This window comes from Xenopus laevis, chromosome 9_10S (genome assembly GCF_017654675.1).
Source record: "Xenopus laevis strain J_2021 chromosome 9_10S, Xenopus_laevis_v10.1, whole genome shotgun sequence".
Taxonomy (NCBI): domain Eukaryota; kingdom Metazoa; phylum Chordata; class Amphibia; order Anura; family Pipidae; genus Xenopus; species Xenopus laevis.
In genome coordinates this window covers 108,806,702-108,819,734 of record NC_054388.1, presented here as the reverse complement: position 1 = coordinate 108,819,734, position 13,033 = coordinate 108,806,702, and the positions used below count along the sequence as shown (strand labels likewise).

Below are 13,033 nucleotides of genomic sequence, written 5' to 3'. Positions count from 1 at the left end.
TTGTGCTTTAATGTGATTTATATGGGAACGTACAAGACTTGGGATTTTACTCTTGAGTATCAACTCAGGATTTGTTCCATCGTCCATGAACCAGAGAGTTTTATTGGTTGCCAAGAGTTACACCAGTTTAAAGTTACGCTAGTGAATTCCCCCAGTTATGCATAGACTAAACCCAAAACTATCGCACCATCAACATGGTGGAACAAGACTAAAGCTAGCCATTGCAAAGGTGTTCCCAACCCTGGCCTAGAAAAGTCAAGAAAGCTGGGCTCACAGACTCCTGTTCTTTGTTAGTATCTTAAAAAAGGTATTCAGAGAAGGATTGGAGGGGCTGGAAAGAAACAAGACATTCGGGATACAGTGTGACTTGCCCAAGTGTTTAGACTGTAAAGAGTGAGGTTATTAAGACACAGCTATACAAAACAAACATCCATTTTATTAAACCATTAACATTGTATAAAAAGGCCAAAGTCAGGCTATATAAAAAAAAAAGAAAAAAAAAAAAAGTCACAAGACAGACAAGTCTCCAGAAGCCAACACTCCCTTCAATTCAAGTGCCCTTGCTGGAGAACTCCCCACATTAATAGGAGAGAAAATGTCCACACATTACTAGTTGTGCCCTCAGACATAGTTCTTGCTGGGGTAGTCACTTCGTGGCTGGGAGGCAGCAGTGTATTGGGCAGAGTAATGATTATCTTCCCTCTTGGGGCAAGAGCAGCACAGAAGGCCTCCACCCAGGAGCATGAGAGCAGCAGAAGCCCACCCAATATACAAAGCAGCTCCAAGTTCTCTCTTCTGAGCCTCCACCACCAGCGGATTGTAGAAGTCACGGATGATGCTGTTTGCAGACCAGCAGACAGGGATGAGCAGGAGGATACCGGCCACCAGGAAGACAATGCCGGATACCATGCTGACTTTTGCCTTGGCATTCTTGTCTTCTATGCAGTTGGTGCACTTGGCTCCCACAACACCAATGAGCATGGCTAGCAGGGCTACCAGAATACAGATGACAGTAAGGGCACGGGCAGCCTGCAAGTCCTGGGACAGAGCCAACATGGAGTCGTAGACCTTGCACTGCATCTGTCCGGTACTCTGCACAATACAATTCATCCACAGTCCTTCCCAGATGGTTTGTGCCACGACTATGTTGTTCCCAATGAAGGCAGTCACCCTCCACATGGGCAAGGCACAGGTTATTATACATCCCACCCAGCCAATGAGAGCAAGAGCCATGCCAAGGATCTGGAGACCAGTAGAAGCCATCTTTTTTACAGTGAAGTTGTCAAGGTAGAGAAAGCTGTAAAACAAGACAGCAGTGTTAGGATCTAAGTTTTTTTATTTGCCATAATCTACACCATAATTTAGAAGAACCATGTTGGTTAGTCTATTGATGGACATCATGGGCAATGTTGTCAAGGCAGCAACCAAAATAGGAAGAGCCATGTTCACCACATACATATTTTAAGTGTGTCTAAAATGATATTCTAGGATTAGTAAATTAGGCATGATTTGTTACGATAGCAGTCTTCTGGCACTTGGTGGGCATAGCTCAGTTCTCTGGCACTATTTCATCTCACACTCAGTCCTACTCATGTTAATTGGCCACTGAATTAACTACCCCTCTATGGAAGCACCTTAAAATCAGTGGGTGACCTATGGAACATGCCAGCATTGTGAAGACCCAACAACACGTTGCACAACTACAGAAAAAGCAGTCACTAACCCCTATATGCAAGAAGTCACCAAGTTTGCCCAGGAGCAATAACCCATAGCAACTATTGAGACGTTTGCTTTTAAACAGGTGACCTGTAAATGCTACCAGCTGATTGGTTGCTATGGGTTACTGCACCTGGGCAAACTTATTACATAAACCCCCCCCCCCCCCATTTCTTTTTTCTTGGGGAGCCTGGAGATTTATGGTCCCCCAGGGAACATGACAGGTAAGCAAGTATCTTATAGCAAAGTTTAGGTGGGCCCTAAGTGATTTTGTCAAAACCCCCACCCCCCAAACTCCCAGTTGTACTAGTGCACCACAACAGGACGTTCTATTTTAATTACTAGCCAGAGGAAAAAGTAGGATTATGCAAATAATGAGGGGCATTGGCTGGTATATGGTTACCAAGGAGAGGTCGCTAGGTTAAGACTTGTGCCTTAAGGGCACCCCAGCAACATCTCAAGTCTACAACTACGAGACATAGAACATCCAGGTAAACACTGGTAGAACCAGGGAAGTGTTTAACAGGTAACCCGATCACATGGGATAACAATAGGGAGAAGCAGGATATATCCCCCACTCAGCGAGTTTCTAGTAAGGGAAGATACTAGCTCCAAACTTTACCGTGAAAGGGCTATGGGGCACACATGGTGAACTTATTTGACCACCACAAGTTAAACCAAATCAAAGCCCACCACCAGACTGCTCCCCATTTTCAAAGAGTTAAAGACAATAGTCATTACACCAGGTATACTTACACTAAACTACCCACAGCTTACAATTAAGTTACTATGTATAGGAGAAATGTAGAGTAACCCAAGTGGCCTTCAACAGGGTCTCACCATAGAGGTTGATTACCCACAATTACAGGGGCACTCGGGAAGCAGATATTGTCTTTACAGCAAGCGAGGTTAGAAACACAGAGAACACTTTCAGTTAACTAAGAACAATTACACCACCCCCCCAGGATCAATAGACATTTACAAGCAGTATCTATAAAGCACAAAGTCCAAGCAGTTAATAACATGATTAGACAGTTTTAGTTACAAAAACTACCAACCAACATAGGGAAAGAACCCAGATGGGCTACTCAGCCCCCCTACTCAGCCCCCCTACTCAATAAATAATCTCATCACTACCACCCAAAAGCTATGCACCCAAGTCATTAAGCAGCTTCCTTCAGCAGAGCCCAGTAGCCAAACCTGCCATCCCCAGCACTCACCTGCAGCAGAGACCAGCCCAATTCACTGTCAGAGCTCTCTCCACCCGAGGGGAGATTTATACACAGATGCCTCCACCCCCCATTGTGATGTCAGCAGCTGGGAGATGAGAGATTAGGAAATAGCTTCCCACACCTGGAGGCAGTTTCAGTGAAACCCCTAGTCACGGAGGGAAGATACTGGATGCCTTTCGGTTGTGAATCTCTGATAATTCTGTTTATTTGTGGCAACGTGAAAACACACTCACAAAAAAAGTCATCATTTCCAGCCTGGTGATAATTCTGCACTGTGCCAGGCCAAGCTGGTGTCTATACCTCATATATATCAGCCTTAGGGATCTGCCACACAAGGGGCTAAAATTAGGTAACACTGGTTTTTATGGGACAAGCCACACATACTATTTATGACCAGGGCTTTTACTATAGGACAGAATGGAATCTATTTGTTGGCAGATACATCTTATTTATAAGGCTTTCATTGATATCAGTTTATATCCCTTTCTGTGCTCCTGTGAGTACTGCCACGGCTGAGGTGTAACTGGGATTAGAGAAACAGTGAGGCACGGGGGAAATGGCATTGATAAGATCCTTATAAACGGAATGAGGAATCTTTGGGAACAGGGTGGAAGCCCTCCAGGTACTCAGATAAGGGGAAGAATAATGGCACTTGCACCCAATCTCTTCAATCAGACACAGAGATGTGAGCAGTGTGTTCTCCCAAGTGCCGCTCTACTGATCCTGGGAGTGTCCGACTGGACTGACATCTGCTCTAACCAAGCTGGACATGGATGGGCCCAGAATGTATAGCTTGGGGGTCTTTCCATTTCAGCCTGGGGCTCGTGTTACTCACTAGATAATATTGCCTGGAGCCACATGGAATACCTCCTGTCCCTGGAATTACTACATTGTAACTCAGATTCCTGTGCACATCACTGGGACAATACTATTAGCCCTGCCCTGGGGATATACCATAGGAATGATGACATAAACAGAAACTGGAAGTGAACAGGGTGCTGGGAGTTCTGGGCATAGGAAGAAACTGGGAGGAATGAGGGGGTCACAAGGAGTTCTGGGATAGAGAATTATTGGTGGGAAAGCGGGGGGCAAAGGAAGTGATGGGATAGAGAGACACTCGTGGAAAGGGGGCACAGGAAGTGATGGGATAGAGAGACACTGGTGGAAAGAGGGCACAGGAAGTGATGGGATAGAGAGACACTGGTGTAAAGGGGGCACAGGAAGTGATGGGATAGAGAGACACTCGTGGAAAGGGGGCACAGGAAGTGATGGGATAGAGAGACACTGGTGGAAAGAGGGCACAGGAAGTGATGGGATAGAGAGACACTGGTGGAAAGGGGGCACAGGAAGTGTGCCCCCTGTTCCTTATACCTGCACTACTCACTGCTGTACCTCATCCCTCTACTCCCCTTCTGTTCCTAATACCTGCACTACTCACTGCTGTACCTCATCCCTCTACTCCCCTTCTGTTCCTAATACCTGCACTACTCACTGCTGTACCTCATCCCTCTACTCCCCTTCTGTTCCTTATACCTGCACTACTCACTGCTGTACCTCATCCCTCTACTCCCCTTCTGTTCCTAATACCTGCACTACTCACTGCTGTACCTCATCCCTCTACTCCCCTTCTGTTCCTAATACCTGCACTACTCACTGCTGTACCTCATCCCTATACTCCTCTTCTGTTCCTAATACCTGCACTACTCACTGCTGTACCTCATCCCTCTACTCCCCTTCTATTCCCTATACCTGTACTACTCACTGCTGTACCGCATCCCTCTACTCCCCTTCTCTTCCTAATACCTGCACTACTCACTGCTGTACCTCATCCCTCTACTCCCCTTCTCTTCCTAATACCTGCACTACTCACTGCTGTACCTCATCCCTCTACTCCCCTTCTGTTCCTTATACCTGCACTACTCACTGCTGTACCTCATCCCTCTACTCCCCTTCTGTTCGTAATACCTGCACTATTCACTGCTGTACCGCATCCCTCTACTCCTCTTCTGTTCCTAATACCTGCACTACTCACTGCTGTACCTCATCCCTCTACTCCCCTTCTGTTCCTTATACCTGCACTACTCACTGCTGTACCTCATCCCTATACTCCTCTTCTGTTCCTAATACCTGCACTACTCACTGCTGTACCGCATCCCTCTACTCCCCTTCTGTTCCTAATACCTGCACTACTCACTGCTGTACCGCATCCCTCTACTCCCCTTCTCTTCCTAATACCTGCACTACTCACTGCTGTACCTCATCCCTCTACTCCCCTTCTGTTCCTTATACCTGCACTACTCACTGCTGTACCTCATCCCTCTACTCCCCTTCTGTTCCTAATACCTGCACTACTCACTGCTGTACCGCATCCCTCTACTCCCCTTCTCTTCCTAATACCTGCACTATTCACTGCTGTACCGCATCCCTCTACTCCTCTTCTGTTCCTAATACCTGCACTACTCACTGCTGTACCTCATCCCTCTACTCCCCTTCTGTTCCTAATACCTGCACTACTCACTGCTGTACCTCATCCCTCTACTCCCCTTCTATTCCCTATACCTGCACTACTCACTGCTGTACCTCATCCCTCTACTCCCCTTCTATTCCCTATACCTGTACTACTCACTGCTGTACCTCATCCCTCTACTCCCCTTCTGTTCCTAATACCTGCACTACTCAATGCTATACCTCATCCCTCTACTCCCCTTCTATTCCTAATACCTGCACTACTCACTGCTGTACCTCATCCCTCTACTCCCCTTCTGTTCCAAATACCTGCACTACTCACTGCTGTACCTCATCCCTATACTCCTCTTCTGTTCCTAATACCTGCACTACTCACTGCTGTACCGCATCCCTCTACTCCCCTTCTCTTCCTAATACCTGCACTACTCACTGCTGTACCTCATCCCTCTACTCCCCTTCTGTTCCTTATACCTGCACTACTCACTGCTGTACCTCATCCCTCTACTCCCCTTCTGTTCCTAATACCTGCACTACTCACTGCTGTACCTCATCCCTCTACTCCCCTTCTGTTCCCTATACCTGCACTACTCACTGCTGTACCTCATCCCTCTACTCCCCTTCTATTCTCTATACATGCACTACTCACTGCTGTACCGCATCCCTCTACTCCCCTTCTGTTCCTAATACCTGCACTACTCACTGCTGTACCTCATCCCTCTACTCCCCTTCTATTCCCTATACCTGCACTACTCACTGCTGTACCTCATCCCTCTACTCCCCTTCTATTCATAATACCTGCACTACTCACTGCTGTACCTCATCCCTCTACTCCCCTTCTGTTCCAAATACCTGCACTACTCACTGCTGTACCTCATCCCTATACTCCTCTTCTGTTCCTAATACCTGCACTACTCACTGCTGTACCGCATCCCTCTACTCCCCTTCTCTTCCTAATACCTGCACTACTCACTGCTGTACCTCATCCCTCTACTCCCCTTCTATTCCCTATACCTGTACTACTTACTGCTGTACCTCATCCCTCTACTCCCCTTCTGTTCCTGATACCTGCACTACTCACTGCTGTACCTCATCCCTCTACTCCCCTTCTATTCCCTATACCTGCACTACTCACTGCTGTACCTCATCCCTCTACTCCCCTTCTATTCTCTATACATGCACTACTCACTGCTGTACCGCATCCCTCTACTCCCCTTCTGTTCCTAATACCTGCACTACTCACTGCTGTACCTCATCCCTCTACTCCCCTTCTATTTCCTATACCTGCACTACTCACTGCTGTACCTCATCCCTCTACTCCCCTTCTGTTCCTACTCGCCCTGCTGCGCGTGTCCCTGTGTATCACTCTGCTCCAGGCTACAGAGAATACACAAATAATATGTTGGTGTTATGGTTCTATACAGGTGCTTGTTAGTCCCAGACACAGTCATCTCCCCACAGAAGCTGACAATTCAAACAGGATGCCCAATACACCCCCCTCCCCATACCCAACTCTCAGGGGTTTCAGTGAAACTCCCCCCCCCTTCAGGTGTGGGAGGTCTCTACACATCCCCCATTGTGCTTCTACCTTTGCCTTGCTGGTTCCCAGCTGCTGACATCATAATGGGGGTGGGGGCACCTTTCTATAAAACCCCCTTGGTGGGAAGAGGAGCTGATACTGTAGCTGGGCATTGCTGCAGGTAAGAGGTTTCTTTTAGAATTCTGGTTTGGCATGAGGTGCTATGTGGGGGTGCAGGAGATGAAGTTAAAGTGTTTGGGGATTCAGTGGGATATGGAAGAGTTAATTACACTGATATTCACCTGTTGGGTGGGTGGTGCCAGCACTTACTGCCCTTCCAAACATAAAATGGGCACTTAGAATTACTGAGCAGTTTGTGGCGGTTACTGATAGTTGTAGTTTTACTGGAAGGCCCATCATTTTTGTAGGGGTTTGTTTCGGGGGCTGTGGTTCCCTCTACAAAAGTAATTAACTTTTGGGAACCGTTTTAACTCCTGGAGGGAATGGGACCTCTCAACATTGAACCCAAGTGCAGACGAGTGAGCACAGCTAACTGCTGATTGGTTGCTATGGGTTACAAGGTAACATGACAACATGCATTGTGTGCAACTTAACTGCCTCCCCCCCCCCCCCAAACTAAAGGGCTTTAAAATGCACAAAAGCACAAACCTGTTTACTGTAAAGCCCCCTTTATCTTGGGATGGTATTGTAATGTTTAACCCTTATATCTGCTCTGCACCTGCTAGCCCCAGGGGAGCTTTAATAGCCCTAATCACTGCAGGGGAGAGGGGTCTCTGCTTGTTTCTGTGGGTGTTGAGTCCCAATGTTGGGAATCCAGCAGGAATGAAGGGGGGGGGTGGCATTTTGTTTGCCCACTGAGAGTGGGATTCATTGTCCCTTTGTGTTCTGTGGAATCCTGTATGATCAGGTTACCTGCAGGGGTGGGAGGGTTGAAGCATCTCAAAAAATATCCTCCTCCTCCCTATACTACGTAGGTCTGCCTGCTCCTCCTGCATATTCCTAAACCCAATCTTATGCTTGCTGGTTCCCTTCAATGCCTCCCTCCCAACCTTGCGTCCATTACGCACTTGCAATTGTATTTTGTCTTCTGCTACATTGTTTCAGGAGTCAGAACCAGCAGTGGATATGAACAGTCACAGGCGGATATTGCATTTATTTATTTATTTATATGTGTGTATATATATATATATATATATATATATATATATATATATATATATATATATATATATATATATATATATATATATATATATATATATATATATATATATATATATATATATATATATATATATATATATATAATATATATATATATATATATATATATATATATATATATATATATATATATATATATATATATATATATAATTTTTTTTTTTTTTTTTTTGTGTGTATATTATGAGTGGGGGTTAACCTTTAAGCAAATTATAATGCATAACTATTATTTTTATTGGTGACTGCAGTTATCCGTTTAATTGCTAACCAACTGCAACCTTGGCTAAAGAAATCAGCTTTAGACTCTCTCTGTATTTATTTTGGGTTAGCCATTAAACGTAATCACCCACCCTGTCCCTGAAAGCAGAGGGGAGGGGGATGATGTTTGTTTAGTAGAATGCCATTACCTGGGCCTAAACCCATTATATAAATTAAGCATTTTGCCCTAAGGGGATCCGTTTGTATATGTTCACTTCATTTTTGGTGGTTTTGGTTGCTGTGTGTACATCAGCTTATCTGTCTCACTTTGGCATTATTGTAGTTTTTAGGTGCTGCTCCATAGACTTGCATTGTATTTGGGCTAAGATGCTGCTCTTACTTTGTGTGCTGCATACTACAGCTTGAAGCATATTCTGTACAAGGAATTTAGTTTGCCGCAGTTTTCTACGGTAAATGATAAATACAAAATGTAGGGATTCCAGGCAGATTGTATTCCTAAGTACCTGCCTGTGGATGCTACACACAGTTGGGAATTGTCATACTTCTAATGCCTGTGCACCGAAATATAAACGGCACCACCTGCAGGTCTATGGTGGTTCTGCATAGTGGATATAACAATGTGCTTGTAGATCTAAAACTCCCAACATCATTGGAGGATGGTGGGGGTTGTATATAGGGTTGACGCCTTTCCGTGGCCCATGACAAATGTCGCACATAGAAGGTGATTGCAGCTGACACGACTGTTGGATGAAGGCGCAACATGCAGCGTTCACATCAGTCATGCTGGATGCAATCGGTTGCATGTCAATGTTTTAAACCACATATTCGCTTTACACTGTAAACTCTATGGCCCATGGTGTCCAATACTTGACATTGTCCTAATAGTTTACAATCTCTGTAGATATTGCGCTAGCTGAAACTGAACCAGGGTGCAGTTCTTGGGTATTTGTGCCCTGCAGTTGGCATTGGTGTCTTACAGGAATCGGGGCCTGGGTTTGATTCCCGGCCTGGGCACTGTACGCATGAGCCTTTTAGGAGCTCCTGTTAGAAGTTTGGGTCTAGTCCAGGTCTCCTCGCAGCTAGTGATGGGTGAAAAAAAAATAAATTGGCAGGTGTAAAAAACAAACAAACCATAGAATTCAATGCATTTGGCAAACTTCTCGTGAAACTGGTCAGTCACCCATCACTACACAGTCCAAAAACGTACAAGTAGAGTAGCCGACTCCTGCGTAAAGGGGAACTCCACACAAACAACTTATGCTTTTTAAAAAGTAAAACTAATTTAAAGCAACTTTGCAATATACATCAATTAAAAAATATGCAGACTTTTCATGATTTTTAATGGTTTGGAATAGTGATGTTCTGGCCGGCCCGATACCCATGGGTTTACCTGCCCCTTTTGTGATGTAATCAGCAGTGTGGGTCTTTAACAGGGAGTGTGGGTCAGGAAAAGCCAGACCTGCACATCACTAGTTGGGAACAATTCCCTAAGCCTAGCCCCCCCCCCCCGCTCTCCTGCTGATCTGTCAGACTACTTTGCTGAGCTGGCTGACTACTGTTACTTTGTATCAACAGCCATCTGTCCTCCGTCTGCATCCTCCAAACCCCACAATTCCCTGCACACGTGATTTCAATAAGGAAAGGAACATCCCAGTGCAATGCATTGTGGGTTATGTAGTTCCTGCATGCTGTCTGTAAGCTGTGGAGAATTGTTACAATTTGTAACATCAGTGTTTAGTCCCTCCTTCCCTGCCAGGATTTCAAATGATGCAGAAAGAGAAGAACTGTTACACAGCTGGATTTCTGCTTAGAAAATGGCATTTATTCATTCTTTTTGAAGAAACCGAAAACTGTGATGGGTATTTTAGGGGGTTTCTGTGTTATATGGGCCTCTTTATCAAATTTTGGTTTGTAAGCCGGGAGTTCCCCCTTTAGATTGACCATAGAGTGTCTATGATAGGAACTGTATACTCGCTTGCAGGAGCTAATACTGATTTTTACCATTATTAAAAATGGTCTGAAGCACTTGGTTCATGGTGGCCCAACATGGAGACCCATCACTGAGACCAAACTTGGCCTAGATGGGCAGCATCTGCTGCATTGGACAACTTGAGTAGTTTGTGCCTTCCCTAAACCCAAGGCCTCACATGGCTGTCTTTAGAATATAATAGGACATTATTAGCATGTGGTGAAATTGTTTTATTGCTTCTGTCTCAAGCTGTACTTTATTTGTTCAGGAAGGTGCCTGTCCAACAGGTCAACAATATATAATTATACATATCCCTATACGCACTGACATTGTAGCATTCTAACTCTTTGTCTTTGCAGATCTCTCCACTCTCCACTGTAAAAGATGGCTTCTACTGGTCTCCAGATCCTTGGCATGGCAATGTCCATCATTGGCTGGGTGGGAAGTATAATCTCGTGTGCCTTGCCCATGTGGAGGGTGACTGCCTTCATTGGGAACAACATAGTGGTGGCACAGATCATCTGGGAAGGCCTGTGGATGAATTGTATTGTGCAGAGTACTGGGCAGATGCAGTGCAAGGTCTATGACTCCATGTTGGCTCTTGCTCAGGACTTGCAGGCTGCCCGTGCCCTTACTGTCATCTGTATCCTGGTAGCCCTGCTAGCCATGTTCATTGGTATTGTGGGAGCTAAGTGCACCAACTGCATAGAAGATGAGAACACCAAGGCAAAAGTCAGCATGGTATCCGGCATTGTCTTCCTGGTGGCCGGTATCCTTATGCTCATCCCTGTCTGCTGGTCTGCAAACAGCATCATCCGTGACTTCTACAATCCCCTGGTGGTGGAGGCTCAGAAGAGAGAACTGGGGGCTGCCCTGTACATAGGGTGGGCTTCCTCTGCCTTATTACTCCTGGGTGGAGGCCTCCTGTGCTGTTCTTGCCCCAAGAAGAATGATGCTCCCTACCCAGCCAGATACACTGCCCCTTCATGCCCACCACGGAGTGACTACACCAGCAAGAACTATGTCTGAGGGCATAACTGGCTGGCTTGGACAATTGTTTTTGACTTTTTATATATACAGTATGGGACATATTTATCAGTTCCTCCAGCAAATGTGTCTGAACTGCATATATTGTGTGTTTGGAGGGGTGAATTTGTGGATTGTCTGTTTTTGGACTTTTAGCTGCCTTCAGACATTTTTATATAATTTTGTAACACTTAAAATAAAACTTTCTATCCCATTGATTCGCTGGTGTTTTTTGTTAAACTGGTTAGATGTACTCCTTGTGGTTACATGCCATTCTTGCCTGAAAATGTAGGTATGACCATTTTGTTCTTAGATCCCAACTCTCCAGCATGATTTGTTTACACCAGATAAATGAGTGAGAAAATATATAAAGCAATAACTATAATGTAGCAGTGGTCTGCTCTTTGACTGCAAATTCCCACAATGCCTTGCATATTTAAGCAATTTTTCATTACAGGTCAGTTCAAGAATCAAAAAAAAAATTATATATTCTATCAAAGGATACACCAGATGTTGAAAGCAGTGGTGCTCTACTGTACAGTTGCTGCTCTTGTACTAAGGACTTGGTAGGAATTAGGGGTGGTCAGAAGAAACAGCTGCTTATGGCCCAACTGGGGAAGGGGGGTGTGCAACTAAAAATAAAACAAAATACTGAAAGGTATACCATACTCCTATCCTGGTTTATTTGATCCTGAAAGGGGTGAGTGGTGGAATGGGTTTGGGGGAAGGAATTATATGGTGAGCAGCTGGCAGTTGTGGGTAGAGGTGATACTTTCCATTAGAGCAAGTGCTTTTTGGCTGAGACTTAAAGGAATACTTCAGTGTAAAAATAAAAACTGGGTAAATAGATAGGCTGTGCAAAATAAAATGTTTCCAATATAGTTAGTTAGGCAAAAATGTAATGTATAAAGGCTGGAGTGACTGGATGTCTAACCTAATAGCCAGAACTCTACCTCCTGCTATGCAGCTCTCTTGGTTTCCACTGATTGGTTACTGTCTGGTAACCAATCAGGCTTGAGGGAGAGCCACATGGGTCATATGTGTTGCTTTTGAATCTGTGCTGAATGCGGAGGATAAATTACAAACTTGCTAAACAGTTATGTCCCATGTGGGCCTCCTTATAGTCACTGACTAACTCAGAGTTAGAGAGCTGAAAAGCAGGAAGTAGTGTTCTGGCTATTATGTTAAGGCATCCAGTCACTCCAGTCTTTATACATTACATTTTTGGCTAACTAATGAAACACTTATTTTGCACAGCCTAATCTATTTACTGTTCCTTTAAAGTAGGAACAGCCTTGGTTGAAACTGACCATATAATTAGAGCTGCCAGCCTTAATGAGGGGGTCCCATGCTACTACATTAGTAGGGACTCCCCAAGGGTCATCTGAGTGATCAGCCCTGCCAACCAGTAAAATGGAGCTCAATGAAAAAAGATAATGCTCCGCACATGTGTTCAGCCCCCCCTCCAACCTAATGCAGGACTTTAATATACAGGTATGGGATCCATTATTTGGAAACCCATTATCCAGAAAGCTGAGTTATGGAAAGGCAATCTCCCATAGACTCCATTTTATCCAAATAACCCAATTTATGTTTTGAGTTCCCTTTTCTTTATAATAATAAAACAGTCGCTTGTACTTCATC

General features: G+C 44.8%; 2 protein-coding genes across 2 annotated transcripts; one reads left to right on the top strand and one right to left on the bottom strand.

The window, feature by feature from the left end:
- Positions 1-416: 416 nt before the first annotated feature.
- On the bottom strand, positions 417-2,958 carry cldn6.1.S (claudin 6, gene 1 S homeolog). Its single transcript, NM_001088861.2, has 2 exons — positions 2,937-2,958; positions 417-1,297 (listed from the first exon to the last, which is right to left on the bottom strand). Exon 2 carries the CDS (start codon positions 1,261-1,263, stop codon positions 622-624), a length of 642 nt encoding a protein of 213 aa, NP_001082330.1. The 5' UTR covers positions 1,264-1,297; positions 2,937-2,958; the 3' UTR covers positions 417-621.
- A 7,764-nt stretch (positions 2,959-10,722) lies between these two features.
- Positions 10,723-11,603, top strand: cldn6.2.S (claudin 6, gene 2 S homeolog; the record flags this gene model as incomplete). Its single annotated transcript, NM_001088604.1, is given in 1 exon segment — positions 10,723-11,603. A coding segment is annotated over 1 exon segment (645 nt). The 3' UTR covers positions 11,393-11,603.
- Between the last annotated feature and the right edge of the window lie 1,430 nt (positions 11,604-13,033).